At 55.7% G+C, this 20,003-nt stretch overlaps 2 protein-coding genes across 2 annotated transcripts in view; both read left to right on the top strand.

The window, feature by feature from the left end:
• Window positions 1-5,711, top strand: part of RANBP17 (RAN binding protein 17) — a 163,598-nt gene extending 157,887 nt beyond the window's left edge. The window contains exons 27-28 of the mRNA XM_080400008.1: window positions 1,858-1,985; window positions 5,040-5,711. Of these exons, the coding sequence (XP_080256134.1) occupies window positions 1,858-1,985; window positions 5,040-5,136 (225 nt within the window). The 3' untranslated portion in view covers window positions 5,137-5,711. The remainder of the gene's footprint in view (window positions 1-1,857; window positions 1,986-5,039) is intronic.
• A 137-nt stretch (window positions 5,712-5,848) lies between these two features.
• On the top strand, window positions 5,849-18,379 carry TLX3 (T cell leukemia homeobox 3). The gene is made up of 3 exons (XM_080399993.1): window positions 5,849-15,303; window positions 15,679-15,922; window positions 16,501-18,379. The coding sequence occupies exons 1-3, from the start codon at window positions 14,886-14,888 to the stop codon at window positions 16,709-16,711; spliced, it is 873 nt and encodes a 290-aa protein (XP_080256119.1). The 5' UTR covers window positions 5,849-14,885; the 3' UTR covers window positions 16,712-18,379.
• The last annotated feature ends 1,624 nt before the right edge of the window (window positions 18,380-20,003 follow it).

The raw sequence follows: 20,003 nt of genomic DNA, 5'->3' as shown, positions 1-20,003 counted from the left end.
CAGTGCTAAATCTTTTGAGACAGCATCAGCTTAGGGTGAAGTGGGGCGATTGCACATGGTTCCTGACACTCTTTCCATATTGAAGTGCAGCAGCAAGTTTAATTTAAATCCTAGGGGCAAGAGGCTGGCAGAAAAATCTCTCTGCATCCCGATCATGTAGCACCCATGTCTCTTTCTTGCTGTTGTCCTTCGACCGAAGAACACGGGCATTTGAGCATGCAGGGAAGCCCAGAAACCCCAGGGCTCAGAACAGCTCCTCAGTGTCAAAACAGCGATGCTGTGGGATGCTGCGCTCATTAACGTAGGCAGTGTTACTCCTTGCTCTTACCTGAGGTGCTGTTAATACTTCCCATTGTGGGGCTGACTGAAGTTGCTCTTGGAATGCCTCTTTTCTAAAAACAACTTGTGGATGCCGGACACTGTCCGGGGTTGTGGCCTTCTCTACACTGAGTGCTGCATTTGTCACCTTGAGACAGGGCTTCTGGGAATGTGCATGTTGCTGACAGATACTTCATCTTTTACAGCAGCTCTCAGGTGATTTTCAGTTTTGAGTTCCTAAGTAGTTTGGGACCCAGCTATTTGATCAGCTGCTGCCTTCATTTCCAGTACTGCTGCAGTGGTCAGCAAAGATGCCTAATACAGGATGTTTCTGGTTTGAGAGGAACTGGATTGAGGGCAAGTAATTTGCCAAGTAGACATTAAAGCAAACGCTTCCTATAATCCTGTTGAGTTGTCAGGGCTTAGTGTTAGTGTTACGGTTTTACTATGTTTTCTTTTGTTATTCCATATTTTTTCATGTGTACAGAAGAAACATAATTTTAATGGAAAAGGTGAGTGTTTCATTTGAGATTTGTTTAAGGTTTAAACAGGTTTAAAGCTGTCAGAGGTTTCGAAAAAAATTGGCAAACAAATTCCACGCCTTAGTGATTTCTGACACTGTGTGACACCCTGCAAGTTACATTACCTTCAGAAGTGCCCCAAACATTGCATACTCAAAACTTATTTTCAGCCTGTCTTTAACAAGTTACCTTGTTGCACACCTGAGATTTGGGGAGTACCAACAATATTCCTCTTAACTGCAATGTCAAGACTTCTCAGAAACTTTGCCATGTACTTGGGCATAGGTTCATCAGAATGGTTCATTCTCCTCTGAATAATTGTCCATATCACTGCTTATAGAATGGATGTGCTTATGGCCAAGGCCATAAGACTTTGACTGACACAGCCAATACAATAAAAGCTAAACAGGATTACGTGACTTACCTGGCTGTGGTACTAGGGCAGTGGGTAGCACTAGAGTTCCCCTCGGGTTCTGTATTTCTAGACGAAACCAAAATTTTCCTAAGGTGATACAAAGTTCTATTTTAACTAGTCTATAGCTCTGCCAGAATATTATGGGAATAGTAATACAGAAAATCATCTAGATTACTTAGCTTCTAAAGATGAGTCTGTCTTGTCACAGCACTGAAGTAATTATAGCCCACAGCAAAGTGCACAAATGTGCACCATTCTGAAAAGATGTGAAAAGCAATCCAGGGTGTTTCTGCCACCTCTCTTAGGTGGCTCTCTGTATCAGTACAGTTAGGTGGCCAACACCTGCTGGTGAAGTGGCATGTCACTTGTTACCACTGGACTTCAGCCATGATGCACAGCTGATAGAGTGCTGGTTCGTTTTGGGAAGGCAGCATCTGAAACCCGAAAAGCCGATTCAGCTAGACCTCTGTGTGCTGTTTGGCAGACTCTTGTCCCAGAGAGCAACGCATAAAGCACTTGCTCACGAGTGCTGCCGGTGTACGTGAGTAACTGGGTTTAAATTTCTAAACTTTATTTTTAATATTCTTTGCTTTGCTGTCATAGTACTTCAGTGAGCTAAGGGCAACCTTGATCGCCAGCCAGCCTGACAACAAACGTGAAGTCCTTGACCAGTGCTTCAGGAATCTTATGGAAGGGGTCGAGCAAAACCTTTTGGTAAAGAATAGGGACAGGTAAGTTCATAACACATAAGTAAGCTGGAAAAATAGAAGACAAATAGAAGCTTGAACTGGAAAAAATTATAATATGGAAAGTATTCTAGGTAGCCTTAAAACTGCACTTTCTTTTGGAAGAAAGATAATATCCTAGCAAATAATTCATCCCTAGGCATAACAGAGCCTGAACATTTGATAATTATGTATTTTCTTGGTCAGAAATGTATTTCCTAATTTGATCCCAAAGTCAAGGTTTACCAGGCTGCAGCTGCAGCTGCTGCTTTTTCACTTGGGAAAAACTGCCTCATTTCAGCAGCTGAGCCTCGGAGCTTCCTTTTTCCAACCTTAAACCCCTCTGATAAAACACTTGCTTCAGCCTCCAGCAGTGCTCTTGCTCTGACAGAGCCTTTCCTTGCTGGTGCTGGGGTCGAGCCGCTGCTTGTGAAGTGGCAGAATGAGGAGGGATCCGGTGGGGCCACTTGCACGTTGTAGATAAATGAGGAAGGATTTTTTTTAATTTTTTCTTTAACACGGACCACAAGTTCACGCAATCTTGCCCTCATTTGAAAAACAGAATAGAAGCCTTCACAAAAGAAATGGCATGTTTGTCTGCATTTAATGTTTACACTAACATTTTGTTACTAGCTAGCTGCATTTTCTCTTCCATGTGCATTATTCAACCAAAACAAACCTTGAAAGTACAGAGACGTAATCTTAAGTCCAGACTGTGGAACTTCCTGGAAAGCTTGAAACAAATTGGAAAGGGGGCTTGGAGAGAAGTGGTGTCCAAAAATTATTTGGTGTTTTTATTTCTCTGACTTCTTCTCTGTTTGTTGGTGTGAAAATTATGTTGAACTTGTTTAATTCTCAGTTTTACATCAATTATGGTCTCCATGATTTTTTTTTTTTATTTTTCTATTAAATTCTGGTCCTGTAAAGTGTAAGTTCCTCACGGCCTGACTAGATGATAGCCAGAGACGGGGGAGTTTGGAAGCAAACCCAGAGAAGCACAGACTGCCTGTGTAACTTGTATTATGGATTAGCAGAAAACCTGGGGAAAAGGCACAGAACCACCAGGAAGGAGGAGGATGCCTGTTAAAACAAAGAAAAACCGAGCTGACGGTGGCGGGCTGTAGGACGTAGTCTGACAAATGCCAAATGACCTGTGAATGCCAAGGGGATTATTCATTTGACTCAACAGTCCTTCAGGATTAAAAAAAAAAAAAAAAAAAGAGAGAGTAAAACTCATTCTTATAACTAGTTTCTTAGTTCTGTATCTGTTTAGGTTTATTGAAGGCAAGAAGTTCTTAAGATAACGTCACTTTCTGAGAAAAACATGCTTTGTTGTGCATTTTCTCAGAGCTGCCTTATTCTGAGACCTGCGGCGCCGAAGGACAGAAGGGGGCTGCTTGGTGGTCCCGCCGTGTGTCAGGGAAGCTGAGTGAGCAGGAGTGAGCCCCCCCCCCTCGCCCCAGGCAGGCAGGAGGGACGGTAGGTGGGCAGTGGGGACCTGGTGCTCTGCTGTCCATGCTCCCCCTGCTCAGGGCACGGACAGGGGCTTCCACTGCTTGGGCTGCCAGCAAATGTTAGATTTGGCAAATGTGAGATTCAAATATCCATGGATTGTAGAGGGGATTTTCATCTCAAAGTGCCATGGAGCGCGCTCAGATAGGCAGTGGTGTGGAAGCTCTCAGAGAGCTTTTGTGGAAGTGCAGGCAGAGGGATGGGTGCAGGTGTGACGGGGACAGGGATAATTCCGTCCAACAAGCAGCTCATCTGTCTCAGTAGCGTCCGCCTGTCTAACTTGGGAAGACTTTTAAGCCATCACTTCCCCAACAAGCAGCATGACTTAATACAGCAGCTCTTCTGGTTTCAGCTCTTGATTTGTAATCCTGCTCAGATTTATTCTGTGGAACAGGAGGCTTCTTTTAACTGTGATTGTTTAAAATTGAGCGGAAATCAATTTCCATTAGTAAGGAAATAAGCACAAACGTAAAAAATTATGAATAGAATAAAGAACAAACTCGTAATTGCATCCTGTATTTCCACACACAGCAAGCCCCAGTTTACCACACGGCTGCGAGACGTGGCCATAAAGTACAGCGCCGTGGAGGCAGGCAGGAGGAATTATTACCCCTGGTCCTGCAAAGAGACCTTTGCTGAGATCCCATCCGTTCTGCCAGCACCTGTCCGCACAGCCCTTTGCAGGAAGGAGCCCTAAGGAGCCGTTCGTCGGGAAACTTTATTAGCTTCGCTATAGTGAGACAGCAAAGTCTGACACAATGAAAGCGAAGAGCATCGAGGCAACAAACAAAAGGCCGTTTGAAAAAAGCTAAATGTCGGTTGCAATATTTGTCCGGCATTTTAAATCTTCTTTTGCGTGTGTGGGTTTTGGGTGGGTTGTTGCTTGGGTTTTTTTTTACATATATACATACGTGAGAGGTGATAAATGGCGGTTGAGCTCTTCGTGTGCGATGAGGGTAGAGCAAGGGAGCAGATCAGCTTGGGCTGTCGAACCAGCCGAGTCAGAGCTGTCATTCAGTCTCAGGTGTGATGCCACTGATGGACTTCACGTCCTACACCTGCCAGTAGAGAAGGGGGGGGGGGATATTTTTGCGAATCCGTTCTGTGCCAGATGGGTGATGGTACCGCATTTCGCTGGGAGACAGGTTGAACTCTGACACCACTCATGAGGGAGGCAGGTCGGGCTGGGAGAGCTGGCCCTTGGTGGCCATCTGGACATGTCCCAGAGAGCCCTTTGCTGGAGCTCTGGGAGAAGGGACATGTCCGAGTCACATGCGATGGAAGGTTTCTCGTTGCATTCATTTCCCAGCTGACTTAAAATGTTTCGCGCTGTTGGTAGGCTGTTTAGAACGCTGCCTGTACGTGTTTACGTGCTTGTTATTTTATAGGGCTGGATTTTGAGGGCACCTAGTGATTTCATTTGTGAGTCTTCCTGGTTTTCTTTCAAAGTGAAATTTACACTACAGTTACTCTATTTAGCAATTCTTGAAGCACATCTCTCGGTATCAGGTCTCCTTTAACCAGGCATTTGGGTTTTCTTTCTCCCAGGTTCACTCAGAACATGTCAGTCTTCCGCAGAGACATGGCCGAAGCTCTGCGCAGCGAAGGGGCCTCGGATGCCGGCACTTTGGATATGATGAGTTGACAAGGACTTTGGGAACAGAGCACTGACTAATAAACCAGCTCTGAAAGTGTTGGGACCCTGTTATATTGTTAGATAGATTTTTGACCCTTGTGAGAACTATTTTTTTAAGATATCTTCTGCCTTTTTATATCTCTGGCCTAAATGTGAGGATTTATAATAGTGAAAACAACGGAAAATCAGCCTTAGTTTGAAGAACGTTTTCAGCCTTTCTTACCAAGATTTGTTATCCTGTTATTTTATCTTTATGAAGTGGTGTAGAAACAGTTACTTAACCAAAGAACAAAATAAATATGCATTCCTTCTAAACTTGTATCAGTTAATGATTCTCAGTTCTACACATAACAGTAAATATCATCTCATCAGTTCCAAGCTCCAGGCTCGCTCTGAGGTCATACCTGTTTGAAAATGAGGCGAAAGCAAGGACAAATTTTGTATGACATCTTTTTGAAATAATAAAGTTACTATTTTTCCGCAAAACGTTATATATTTCTTTTTCAGCACTGGCAGTTAACGACAATGTGGACAACAAAGTAGAAGACTAAAAATGAGCATTTTAGGCTATAAGTATAGCAAGAAAATTGAGAATGTTGCACATAATAAAATAAGAGGTGATGGAACAAGCCTTAATTAAGTACTGGCGATACTTTCATTTCACAAATACACATTTTCCAGGTCTTCAGGAATTGAAGATAAACCTCAGAAGAAAATAAAGTTGTTAAAACACTGTTGAAAAATAATAAAATCTATCCACCGCTACGGCAAAGCAAGCAGGTAGTTACAGAGACTTATGGCCCATATTTAAACGGCATGTGGCACAATGAAGACGAACGTGTGCATCTGAAATGGCAAATTCAGCAGATTTGTCTTCGCCTCTTGGTGATGGTGAAGAGCAGGGTGTGTACCAGAGCAAAACACCCCCCCAGGTGCCAAGCTCACACTTGCACTCGCCACCCAGCTTTGTGGGGAGCAATTAGTGTCGTCCTGCGGTGGGCAGGAGGTCCTGTGCGGGCTGAGGAAATGCACAAATGAATTGTAGCAAGTCCTAACAAAAATTAGAATTATTTAAGCAATAAGCCAATTAGTTTATAATGTAGAAAAGCCATTACGTGCAATTACAAACTATTGGTATTGGTTTTGAATTGGGTTGGGTTTTTCTATTTTTTTCTTATGTAAATAATTGATTTCCTGTGTTTTTCATGCTTGCTTACATTTGTGTATGTAGTAATATTTCACCACTGTTTAGATAGGAATGGGAATTTTTAATTGTGGCCAACAGGGAGGAAAAGTTCATACCCGTGTTTCTTACAGCTTTTTTTCCAGGTTCTTCTTTGCAACTGCTACTTTTCTGCACATTTTTAAATTGCAGGAACTAAATCTGAAATGAAGTAATTTTGTTAAGCAGTTTTCCGTTTACATTTAAGCTCAGCTGGAAGAAAGTATTTAATCTGCAGCCAAAGGGTCTGATTTCCAAGAGTGCTGAGTACTGGAGAAAATAATCAATTGAGGTTACTAAAGAGCTGCAGATTCGGGGTGTTGTTACCTGCAGCTCGATGCTGTGTGCTGAGGGTTGAAAACTTGTGGAAGGTGCGTGATCATTACCAGCACGTCAAGCACGTACAAATTAGCACGGTTGTTGACTTTCCATTTTGGTCATTAAAGGGAGTGGGAATCTGTGCTGCCAAATTGGATGTTAGAAGCTGCGGAACTGAACTCGTGAGCGCGTGTGCAGGTCCCCATGCAGGCTGGGGCTTGGGGAATGGTCCCCTGGCCCCATAGCCTGGCCGCCCTGAACGTGGGCATTGAAGGCTCAGATGAAAGCTCATGGGTTCTGCAATTGTTTTCTTCTGTTGTAGGGGGGGAAATAAATAGCGGTGCCATACCAGCAGCGTGCGCTCCCAAACCAGCCCGGTTACCACGTAATGAGCCACCCTGCTGGGAGCTGAGGCTTGGCGTATCGAGAAGGGGAGGACATGTGCCCCCTGCCTCGGCATTCAGATTTAGGGTTTGCTCGGGTGTGGGGCTGCAGGCTCCTCCCCGGAGCACTCAGGGACCTCCCTGAAATGTCCCTGCTAACACATCCCTTGTTACAACTCACAGGTGAGATTCTAAAGAGCATCTTATAAACCAAGTGAACTGGAGACCCGTATTTGAACAGCATTTCTGCCTTGGTTAACAATTGACAACAAGAACTTATTTAGAGTAGCTGGTCATATAAATACACTTGCTTTTAGGTTAGGAAATGGATAGCATAGCAAATAGAGAGTGTGGTTTATGACTCCAGTCTTTGTTGAGCATCTTTGCTGACAGCTTTTTAAAAGGGCCCTGTCAAAGTGGGTACTGCCCAGAATTTCCTCATCTGTTTACAGAGCATATATAATGCCTTACCCATTTTTTAAAAAGACTAATTGCCTTAAGGGATTTGGATTTTTTTTTTCTCCTTCAAAAATAAAAAGTAGGAACAATGGAATGGGAAACACTGGAAAGGGGATGCCATGTGCACCCTGAGTGATTTCATCGCAAGAAACCAAGGTGAGCCTCTCTGATGACGCAAACCACTTGGGTCTGTGGGATAGCTCTGGTTCTCCCCAAATGCATTTTATGTTGTCAGAGCGAAAAGCGCTGGCTGCTGAATGTGGGGGAAGAGCCTGCCCCTCTGCGAGGGCGAGCGAGCCACCAAGAGCAGCCCCCGGCGCGGTGGGTACTGCTGGGCTGGGGGGGCTTTGGAGACACTCGGGCACCCCTGTATGCACCTTATAAAATCATTCCTTGGACTTGTTAATGTTTTATTGTAGTACACGTTTATGATGACAGCAAAGCTTTCAAACTGCAGAGGGATAACACGCTTCCTTGCCATATTAAAAAATAATGTTAGTGTAGATTTTATGTACCATAGTTTCGACTGCTGTTAAGGGGCGCTTCTTTGACAACATTCTTTTTGAGGTTTACAGAAAGCATAATAAAATATGTAAGTTACATTTCTACAAACAAAAGCCATAACATAAGTTATTTATAAGCGTGAGATCCAAACGGTATCACAATAAATAAACCTTAATGGATACCTGTGGCATCCATCCTAATGTAATCTGCCCAACAAAAGTCGTATTTAGTGGAAAAACCTGGCAGCGGCTGCATGTTGGTATATAAGATAAGAATGACAGAAGGAAGCCTCAGCGAAGCGCCGGCTGCCTTCCCAGGTTTACGCAGACCTGCGGTACCTCCCAGCCTTCTCCTTCGACCTGGTGCTGGCACTGCTGCTGCTCAGGGACACCAGATGTCTTTGCATCTTCCAGGGTTTGTCCACAGTACCAGGACATTCCCTGTCGGCTTCACTACAGTCTGTTTTTATGAGAGATGGCAGAAAGAAAGAGCCCCATCTGCCCGTCATCCTCTCTGCTCTCTTCCCTCTCAGCCACGTTCCCTTCCCCAGTGCTTCCCTCCTACCCTCCCCGTCCCATCTAGTCTCAGGTCTTCCTGGACCGATGCATAGATTCTGAACTAAAACAAAGTTTTGGCTTTTTTAATGTAACTGTTCAGGATACCAAGCGCTTAAAGATGTGCTTTGAAATGTGAATTGAAACCGCTAAGGCACGTTTATCCGCCGGAGGCTGCCAGCCACCTGTAACTAACTGGTCACTCTGGGACTTGGGTTTAATTGTTTCCACCCACGGGGTGCGGAGGATGAGGAGGCTCATCGGCACCCACATTCAGCCGGGCAGCCTCCGCTCCGGGGCTCCTCCATGGGGGGCTGCGGGGGTCGTACCCTGGCTGATGGGGGAAGGGCTGAGGGCAGACCTCGGCCCCCCCGAGCCTCCCCTGCCTGCGTGGGGTGAAGCGCTCCTCAGCTGGAGCCAGGAGCGTGGGAGGGGTACAGCCCTCCCGACCCTAGAGGAGGGGCAGAGGGGAATGGCCTTTAGACTCTGCAGCACCAGAGCTCTTGCCTCGGCAAGAGGCAGCGGATTTAACCCTTGTGGGCTGACAAAACGGTGGATCCACTCTGCTGAGCACCAAGAGCTGAGTGCCTGACCCCAGGGCACGAGCTGTGTGCCCATGGGAGCATGTCTACAGGTGTGATGCCCCGGGGCCCCTTTCCATCACCAGGACGCAGCAGCGAGGCCACTGCTTTGTTGGCCACAGTGGCCTGCACCCAGGGGGGCTCACCCTGGCGAGGAGGGCTCAGTGTCTCCCAGGGCCCTGCAGCAGAAGGTATGAGGGTCAGGACCACATCACCCACCTGGCTGTGCACCCCAGCCTGCCTGCCCAGTGTGTCCCCTCAGCAGGGCGCAGCAGGTACCGGTGGAGAGCTGGGGCAGCGCCTTGCTGCAGGGAAGATGCTTGTGACCATCCCCTCCCCATGGCAGCACACGAGCTGCCTGTGTCCCTCTCCAGCCTGAACACCAGCATCACCCTGCCAGCCCTGCAAGGATGCTACTTCCTGGACTACGGCTGAAGAACAACTTCTTTGTGTCCTCTGCCGTGCTGACTTCTGCGTGAATTGTATGTAATCCATGACATGCTAAACATTCAAACCCACATTGGGTTTATGCCACAATATCCAGCTAGAAAACACTGTGGAGAACAGGACTGGCCTTGCCCACTCTGAGATCCGCTGCCAAAGCCAGGAGCTACAGCAGAAACACCTCAGCATCTGCTGCTGCTTTCCCATGCAGCGATGTATTGCCGTTCCCTGTCACCCTATGGGAAGAGACAAAACCTGAAGCCACGGGCGATGCCTTTGGGGGTCGGCACATCCCCACAGCCTCTGGTGCCTCCTGCAGCCCTGCACCGGGCTCTGGCAGCAGCTGGCAGCAGGTTGGGGCAGCTTCCCACTGCCCAGGGTTAGAGACCAGCTCCCAGCCTGCGCCCCCCTGCCCGCTAAAGGGGGCGCTGGGGACAGCAGAGAGGTCTGAGACATGAGAGATGGCACTGCCTTTAGCGGCCTTTAAAGAAAGATTTGTGGCAGTGCGACAGCCGGCGAGGATGCGTGAAGGTGCTGCTGGAGACCTAAGCTATATGTTGGACACGGGTCAAACCCCCCGTCCGCTAAGCACTGGCCCCTGGCCAGTACCTGGGCTGAGCGTCACTGTGACCACTGCCAGTCCCAGCCCCCAAAGTAAGGAGCCTTTGGACCCCCAGACGTGCAGGATGGTGTGCTGGGGGGCACAGCCCAGCACGTGCACAGCCAGAGTGCTGAGGAAGGGGCAATGTGAGAGGAGCTGGAAGTGCAGGAGTGCAGCTGAGCAGATGTACCGGCCCAGTGGTGCTGTGGAGCTCCTCGGGGCAGCACAGGGCCAGCACGCCACCGAGCTAAAGCACGCGTTGAAGCACGTGCTCCATGTTTCACATGCGATCCAACCCCATAGCTACCGGGCTCGCTGAAGACCCTGAGCCTGTATTTCTTCAGCATTGTTGGAGGTAAATCTGCTGCCGCTGCCGCCATCTCCCGGGATGAGCTCTGTGGGCACCACAGCCCAGGGAGCAGCAGGGGCACCTGGTGGGTCCCACAGTGGCCAGTGGGGTCTGCCCGCAGTGCTCATACCCCTGCAGTGGCATCACGCACACAGTGGTTGCAGGCTGCGTGGCTGTCCAAGGCGTGCGCGGTGGAAGGGCTCCCCTTTTTCTCTCTCCAGGCAGGTGCTGAAGCACCCATGTGCTCAGGTGCGAGCAGCCACAGTGGGCATGGGGGGGCTATGAGCAGCCCCCTGCCCCCCGTGCAGCCTCGCAGCAGGTGCTGGAGCCCGACAGGCAGCGCCTCGTGCATCTGAACGGGCCTCCCTGCCCCTGGGTTTCCTGCAAGAGCATCAATCACACTGCGGCCCCTGCGCTCAGCGGCTGCACCAGGCAGCTCAGTAGGAACTGCGCAGTAATGCACCATCAATTAACGGCCCATTATTATAAAACGCTGCCTACTGGTTTTAAAAGGCTGGAGGAGCTCTGCAGTGGTTTCGCTTGGTCTCATTCCCAGAGACCTGTCCCTCTCACCTTAGAAACTAAATGCCTCATTTTAAAAATAATTAATGATAAACATCAAGAAAAAAAAAGATATGTAATGGATCAGGGGTTGGATCAGTGCTTATTTCATCACGTGTTTTTATTATCTCATCCTACAGGAAGCACTTTAAAAGCTGAGCGGTGGCATTAGCCACTGCCAGGCACATGGGGGTCCTGCAAGGACGCGGGTCTTGCAAGGATGCCCACCATGCAGGGCCCAGCATCTTTCCAGCCCAGAGATGTTCCAGGGATGAGGAGCACACATGCACACCGTAAGCAAACCCAGTGACCATGGTGGGCTGTGGCACATCCCCCTCCATGTTCTCCCTATGGCAGCCAGGTCTGGGAGTGGCTCTGGGTTTCAGGGATGGCTGAGGCAGGTGCTGCACCTCTGCCCCCAGTGACTCCCAGTGACAAATTGGGCGGGGGTCCCTTCTGCCCAGTGGTGCTGGGAGGTGGTCACTCCTCTTACATCATGCTACTTACTTCCCCCCCTCCCGCCCTGGCCCCTTAACTACACCACCTCTGCCTGTGCAGGTGGCTGGGTGCTCCCTGGACCCACACCACACGCCAGCCCAGTCCCATGCCAGGCCCACAGGACCCCCGCTGCAGCGTGGCTGTGCTTCTCCCTGCCGGCACTGTGCACTCCGCGCTGCGCTCAGCGCTGCTACAGCGTGCTGTCAGTGTCACAGGGGATAACAGTGCTGCACCTCTCGCCCCACAGCAGCCTCCCTGCACCCCCCTGGAGCTCTCCCTTCCTGGTCTCCCCCTCCCTGCGGGGCTCCAGCAGCTGCCCCACTGGTGCCGGGGGCCTGCCTGGCTGCGGGGTGCTGAGCACACACCCTGCCAAGCCGGGCGCCCTCCTGCTGGTGCTGCACCCACTTAACCCCCTGTGCCAGGGTTAGAGGCACCCCTGCAGGCGGCTGCTTGTGGTGCGCAATGCTGTGCAAAGGCCGTGCCGTGCCATGCCGTGCTGCGCCGTCCAAAGGCCACGCCGCATGTGCTATGCGAAGGCCATGCCATGCAAAGACAATGCCATGCCATGCCACACCACACAAAACCCATGCCATACCATGCTGTGCCATACCGTGCCATGCAAAGACCATGCCATGCCATGCTATACTATGCCATGTAAAGACCATGCCGTGCCACGCCATGCCGTGCCATGCAAAACCTATGCCATGCCGTGCTGAACACAGGGCTCCTCACACCCAGCTGCATCGCTGTGCTGGGGAGCTGCCCGGGCACGGGGCACGGCGGCCAGGCTGCGGGTGCCCTGTGCCTGCCCGGGGGTCCTGCTGCCTCCCCCCGACGGCACAGAGCAGCGCGGGTCGGGTGGGTACGTTCATCCCCACACCGCGGGCGCCCGGCAGGCACCCACACGGCCCCGGGCACGGCGCCGCGCCGTGCCGTGCCGTGCCGTGGGCAGCCGGGCCGCGCCGTCGGGGCCGCAGCTTCGCTGGCTGAGCGCCGGGCGGCCGGGGGGTCCCGGGGAGGTGCCGGGGGACGGCAGCGCAGCCCGTCGCGGAGCCGCGGAACGCGGTGCTCGGCGGAGCGGAGGTGGGTTTGGGTGGGGAACGGTGCCGGGGGGCTGCGCGGGGCTGCACGGGGCTGCACGCCCCCGGCCCGCGGAGGGGCGAGGGAGGGGAGGCGGCTACGGGAGAGCTGCGTTTAAGGACACCATACGTCCCGGGTTATTAATTATAAAACATAATTAAAGTAAAACTGCAGAACGTCAACATATTAAATTTAAAAGCTAATATTAAAATAGAGTTAATATTTAATAAGGTAGCCGAGCGTTACAAAGCTGTACGCTGATACTCTATATTTAACTGTGTAAAACCAGGAGAGTTTTTCCCAAAGAAAAATGTATTGTTTAGCTGATTATCAAAGACTCTGTGATATATTATCCATTTCACAAAAATAATATAGATATCTTTTTAAATATAGTAATAAAAACATACTAGCGCCTTTTAAATATACTATTACTTACCACCCCTTTTCATATTGTACTATCACAGACACTTTGGAATTGGTTTAAAAGCACATCATTCATTATTCAAAGCTCATCTTTGCATATTATTCCAGCTCAAGTCTGCCAGGCTCCCTGTGAAATCGTTCACAAAATTGATAACAGCAGACACACATGCAATAAAAAGATAGCCTTGGGCAGCCCGAGTTCCCATTATGCAGATCAAGCTGCAATTTTCTCTAACAAAGCCTGCCCTGATTCAGGACTGGGTGTCACTTTATTTATTTATTTATCCTCCCCCGGTTGCCTTCCCCCCACCCCGCTCCCCCCCTTCCCCGGTTTTTTCCCCTCCTTTTCTCCCTTTACCCCGCCCCGCCGCCTGCCCGCCCTCCCCGCCGGGCCGGGCGGAGCGGGGCCCCGAGGGCTGGCGGCCCGGGGCTCCGGGGTGCGGGGCTGCCCCGCACCCTCTTGCCGGCAGCCTGTCAATCCCGTTAGCTCCGCTCCGGGGGACCGGCGGCTGGTGGCGGCTCCGGTCGCCCCTGCCTCACCGAGGGGGCACGAGCCGATTAGGCTGCCCGGGGCCAGCGGGGGTCCCCGTCCCATGTCCCCCTGGCGTGGGTGGCGGGGCAGGTGGTTAATCGCCGGCGGGCGGGGAGGGGCGGGTGGCTCCCGGTGCCGGCGGCCGGGACCTCCCCGCGCCCCGACGGCTGGGACCGGCGCTCCCCGAGCTGCGCCCGGCGGCTCCGCGGCGGCCGTCGGGGCCAGCGCCGGGCCGGGGCCCTGCGGCCCGTGCGGGCCGGGAAAGGCGGCAGCCCCCGGCCCCTCTGCTGCCGGCGGCCCGCGGTGGGGGCCGCGGCCCGCGGGTGCCGCTCGGTGCCCCCCGCTGCCGCCGTCGGAGGGCCGCGGCGCGAGGCAGTAATTGAATCCGGAGGCTTAAAAACTAATCACGTCCCTCCTGTCACCGCTCCGGCATCCCGGGATCGCCCTGCCAGGTGCTGATCAAATGCCATTACATTCTATTAACAGGGAAATTCTATTCCCTGTTTTCATTTCCCTTTATAAGAGGGAAACTAAGTAAATGCGGCTGAGCGTTATTTAATTTTTAACGCCTTTAGTCCAATTTGGACGTTAGGGAGCGTCTGCAAACTCGCTCGGCGGCCGCGCCGGGCTCCCGCCGCCCGCGCGCGGGGTCGGCCCGAACGGAATCGCGGCCCCCGGGCGCCCCCCGGCCCCGCCGCTCCGCGCTGCCGTCGGGGCGGCCGGGGCCGAGCTCGGGCGGGCACCACGGAGCGGCCGTCGGGGCGGGGGAGCGGGCCGCGGCCCGGCGGGAGGGCGGCCGGCGGGAGGCGTCGCGCCGGCCCCGCGGGCGGGCGGCCGGCGGTGCGGGAGCGCGGCCGGCGGCTCCCGACGTACCGGCGGGTTCGGCCCCGCCGGCGCCCCCGCCGCCCCGCCCCCGCCGGCCATTGTTCGCGCGCCCCGGTGATGTCACCGCGGCGGCGGCGGGGCCCCCGCGCCGGGGCGTGAGGCCGGTGCCGCCGGGCGGGAGCCAATGGGAGCGCAGAGGCTGGGCGGCGGCGGCCAATGGCGGCGGCGGGGGGCGCACGCGGCGCGGGGCGCGCGGCGGCCCCGAGGAGATGACGGGGCGGCTGCCGGGGCGGCGCGCGCTCGGCAAAGTTTCCGCGCGGCGCACGGCGGGGCCGGCCGGGCCGCGGAGCGCGGCGGAGCGGCGGCGGCTTTATAGCGGGCGCGGAGGGGTGCGCGGCGGCGGCGGCGGCGGCGGAGGAGGAGGATGGATCCGCCGGCGGGCGCGCAGGGCCAGCACCAGCACGAACCCATCAGCTTCGGCATCGACCAGATCCTCAACAGCCCCGAGCAGGAGAGCGCTCCCCCGCCGCCGCCCCCCCGGGGCCCCGACGGCGCGACCTTCCTGGGCGGCCCCGGCGGCCGCGGCGGCGCGCCCTACCCGGCGCTGCCGGCCCCCTTCCCGGCCATCGCCGCGCCCTTCGAGGACTCTGGATCTTACAGTGTGAACCTCAGCCTGGCCCCGGCCGGCGTGATCCGGGTGCCGGCGCACAGGCCCATCCCCGGGGCCGTGCCGCCGCCCATCTCCAGCGCCATCCCGGCCATGCCCGCCGTGCCCAGCCTGGGCAGCCTCAACTTCCCCTGGATGGAGAGCAGCAGGCGCTTCGTCAAGGACAGGTTCACAGGTGAGGCTTGGCCGGGGCGGGGCGGGGCGGGCGAGCCCCCCGGCACCGGGCGGGAAGGCGAATAAAACCGTAGAAAACGAAATAGCCGTAGCGGCGGCGGCAGGCGCAGAAGCGAGGGCGGCCCGCCGGGCGCCCGCCTCCCCCGCGCTCGCTGACATCCCCAAAACCGCTCTGCGGCCGGCGGGGCGCCCGGGGGGCGGCCGGGCCCCGCCGCCTCCCGCCGCCCTTCGGCGACACGTGGAAGCGGGACCTCGGGGAGACGCGGTCCCTTCGGGGGCGCGGCGGGCGGCCGTCGGGCGGAGCGGTGGCCCCGGGGGGGGGCGGCCGGCACCGTGCGGGCGCGGGTCTGACCCCTCTGCTTCCCACCCCGGGCAGCGGCGGCGGCGCTGACGCCCTTCACGGTGACGCGGCGGATCGGGCATCCCTACCAGAACCGGACTCCGCCGAAGCGCAAGAAGCCGAGGACGTCCTTCTCCCGGGTGCAGATCTGCGAGCTAGAGAAGCGCTTCCACCGGCAGAAGTACCTGGCCTCGGCCGAGCGCGCTGCCCTCGCCAAGTCCCTCAAGATGACGGACGCGCAGGTGAAGACCTGGTTCCAGAACCGGCGCACCAAGTGGCGGTGAGTCCCGCGCCCCCGGGGCCGCCCCGTCCCGCCGCCGCCCCCGGCGGAGCCCCCCGCCCGCCGTCCCCGGGAAGCCCCCTAGCTCCGGGCCGGCAGCTCACCCCGGCCGGCTCCCGGCAGCGGGACGGCTGGGGCCGGTTTTCCTTGCCGTGAGGTTACTGCCGTTACTGCTCTTCGGGTTTCTCTTTTTTCGTTGTCCCCCGTGCGCAAAACGGGGGATTATTCGAAAAAAAACGAGGGACTCTCCGACAAACGGGGAATCGTTCAGAAAAAAACGACGGGGGAATATTGGGGGATCGGGGGGTCGTTCGGAAACGGGGGATTGCTGGGACACGGGGAATTAGCGGGATCCGGGGGATTCCTGGGAAGCGGGGGGACAGGCTCTCCCCGCCGCCCGGCCACCCTCCGGCACAGGCCGAGCGGCCCCACCGGCCCGGCGGTGCCCAGCCCCGGCAGGGAGCGGCCGCCCCGCCGCCCGCCCGCCCCCGCCGCTCCCGGGGCCGCTCCCCGCGGGGCCCGGGCGGAGGAGCATCCCGGGGAGTCCCGGGGCGCGGGCTGAGCGTGTCCCCCGGCAGGCGGCAGACGGCGGAGGAGCGGGAGGCCGAGCGGCAGCAGGCGAGCCGGCTGATGCTGCAGCTGCAGCACGACGCCTTCCAGAAGTCGCTGAACGAGTCGATCCAGCCCGACCCGCTGTGCCTGCACAACTCGTCGCTGTTCGCGCTGCAGAACCTGCAGCCCTGGGAGGAGGAGAGCGCCAAGATCCCCCCGGTCACCTCGCTCGTCTGAGCCCGGCAGCCCGGGCACGCAGCGGACTCGCCCGCGGAGCACGGCCGCCGGCTCCCCGTGCCCCCGGGGCCACCGTTCGCCCCAGACGGGGCGGGCGTGGGGGCGGCGAGCGGGACCCGCGGGGCCGGGGCCGGCGCGGAGCGGGGCCGCCGGGCGCTGCCGGTGCGGGGCCCCGCGCTCCGCTTGTATATTCGTGTCGATGTTCCACTAGGAAGGGAAATATGTCACTTTTTGTAAGAAGTGTTAATAATTTAATTTATTTATGCATCGAGATTTTGGGCACTATTAATATGGAATTATATAAAACCTCGATTATTTATATCGAAATCTGAACATAGGTATTTTGTGTTGGCTTTGGAACAAAAGGCTATTTTTTTTTCTCCTGTTCTGAGGATAGTCTAAAGAAAAAAAAATACCTATCACTTAGCCGAGGGGACTAAGTGGAGCCGGTGATGACTCATTAGCTTAGGAAACCCTATTAAGCTGAAAAGCGGTAGCTTCCATCTGTCCCAGGTGAAGTTAATGTCAGCTGTAATTTATCCACCGTAGTAATAAGGGCTCCGTTCAGGCTCCGCGCTCCCGGTTTCGTCCTCACCTTTCCAGCCGATGAGCTTTCGCGCACCGAAACAGCACCCGCACCCGCTCCTTTCGCCACCGACTCTAGAGAAAGCGCCTTATGTTTCATAATAAAGAAGATTTGGGGTTGACACAGACCATGTATAATACTTTGTACTTGCCGAGACGTGTAAATAAACGTTTTCTTTAAAAATGCCTCTGCGCTCCCTGCCCGCCGCTGCGTCGGGAAGCGCCGGGGCCGGCGGCCGCGGACGCTCGGTGGACACGGAGGTGCGGGGGCGGTGGGGCCGGTGCGTCCGTTCGCTCGGCTGGCAGCGGCAGGGGAGCGGCCCCAGGGCTGGGGCGGCCGAGCGGGCTGGGGCGCAGCGCCCGACGCCTCCGGTGGCTCCGCGGTGGCGGCGCTTCCGCCGCTTTCGTTTTCGCTGCCTCGGCTGCGCACCCTGCGCCGGCAGCAGGAGGGCGCGGGGCCGGGGCCGCCGGTACCGGCTTCCCGGGCTCGCCGGCAGCCTCAGGTCGTTTCACCGCCCGGCTGGGGTGTGTGTGTGGGGTGTGTGTAATTTTTTTTCGTTGTTGAAGACCGTTCCCTGCCGGTGCCGCGGGTCCGGTGACCCCCCCAGCAAGGGGGAGGCTGCAGCACGGACACGGTCAGAGCGCGGCGGGGCTGCGGGCCGGCGTCCCGGCCGGGAGCGGAGCGCCCCGCGAGGAGGGGGCGCAGCCCAGCCCCGCTCACCGGGAGCCCGCAGGGGTTTAACGGCGTTCCGGCGCCGCGGCTCGCTGGCCCCTGCCCGGCTACCGCCAAGGGCGTTCTCGGGGCGGGCAGCCACCCCGGGTGGGGGGTGAAGGAAATTATTTCCCTGGCCGGTCCGCTCTCCCAGCGGTGCCGGGGCACGGGCTCGGGCTGCAGCCGCGGTTTGCTCTGTCGGGGGAAGGGTGCGCGCGGCCGAAGCAGGGCCGAATCCTGGCGCGCCGTGGGTGACGGTGCTGGGACCCTGCAGCTGCCCGACCGGCTGCCGTGCAGCAGCCTGTGCTAGAAAACACCGGCCGAGAGAAGGTGTCTGGCAGGGAAATAAAAATAAAAATTGAAAAAAAAAACCCACAAAAAACCGAAAACAACGGGGAAATCTCTACCTGGTGCTGGGTGTGGGGATACGCCGCGCTCCTGCGGTGCGTGGCCCAGTCCCTGTCCCCACGCAGAGCCCCGCCGCTGCTGAGCATCACCCCGAACCTTCCCCCGTTTGCCGCGGCGGGGCCGGGCCGGGCCGGGGGAGCGGAGCGGAGCGGAGCAGCCGGTGCCGCAGCAGAGCAGCCGGGCGCCAGCCTGTGCTGGCTGAAATGGGGGCGAGACAAGCTCGGAATAATGTGCGGGCATCGGAATAACCGGAGCCCCGTATGCACACGTGCATTTGATGTTCTGTTTTATCTGTACCCCCCAACATCTACAATCCGCGTTGTTTTCAAGACAGCCTTGTTCTTTTAACTGTTTGAGCGTCCCATGTCCATAAACTTCTGCATTCCTGATTTCCCTGCAGTTTTTTCCCAAACTGCTGTAAGCCAGAAGCTGCATATTTGCGGAGAGCGTAATGATGCTGCATGCTGCAGCCACCAGCCTTGTGGCAGGCGAGGAGCTAGTGCAAAGCCACGGAGCGTTTGCAGCCCTGGTACTAAAAGCAGCACCAAGTGGGTCTGAACCCCCGGCCTCTGCCCTGGGCCGTGCCGCAGGCAACGGGGCCAAGCCTGGGGGCACGGCGTCTTTCCAAAGGACTTCAGAAACCAGTAGCTTCCATTTCAGCCCTCTGAGCAGCCACCGAATTGTGGGGCTTGTATACTGGGAGCCGCATGCTGGGGCTCACTGGGGTTGCGGCTGGTGCCTTTGTTTCGGGGGAGCTGGGCTCGAGGTTTTGCGATGTGCTGGATGAGAGGGAGACGGACTGCCTCGTGCATCCACGTCATGTCAGGCACGAGTGCGTGGGCGGTACAGGGGTATGGATGTGAGTGGTCTTGCTGAAGGGGACAGAACTGGGGGTTACCTCCAATTACTCTGTCCAGTAAACCCGGTGTTCATAGCAGCCTCAGGCAAACACTGGTGGGGACAAACACGCGGTGTTTCCCCCACCGTGGATGAAAGCAGGGTTCCCTGCCAGCCTGATGTGGTTGTGGCAGGGCTGTCCAGTGGTCCCTGCTGTGTATCTCTAAAGGTCCGTCAACAGACAGGAGCCACCCACGGGGGATTGCACAAGTTCCAGACCCTACCAGCTGGAGCCTCTCCCTCCCAAGCAAAGTAATCCTGGGGGACACAGGTGCCCTGTGGAGGAGAGGGCACCTTTTTGGGAGTGAGCTGGCTGTTGTTCTGGTCCTGATGATGGTCCTGTTCACACACTGCACTTGGGCTGTGTGGTGGACAACTCGAGCCAGGCTGTCATGTACTTTGTTTGACCTCCCAGCTTCTGAAACAGCCTTCCTGCAGTGTGGGCTCTGGCTAGTTGTGGGGGACCGTGGTTTATCCCCCACCCTCCCACTTGTTACTAAACGCTCCTTTACCTCCACGGGAGACTTCCTAAAATACTCCACTAGGCAAAGGATAAAGACCAGCAGTGTACAGGCAGTGTGAGGGCAGCAGCAGCAGGAGCTCCTGCCACCGTATCGCAGCACAGCTAATTCAGGGGAAGTCATCTGAGCATAGGCGGTGTAAATCCTGTGATAGGGATGTAGTCTGAGA

This window comes from Falco punctatus (assembly GCF_963210335.1).
Source record: "Falco punctatus genome assembly, chromosome: 8".
Lineage (NCBI taxonomy): Eukaryota > Metazoa > Chordata > Aves > Falconiformes > Falconidae > Falco > Falco punctatus.
This window is presented reverse-complemented; position numbering and strand designations above follow the sequence as displayed.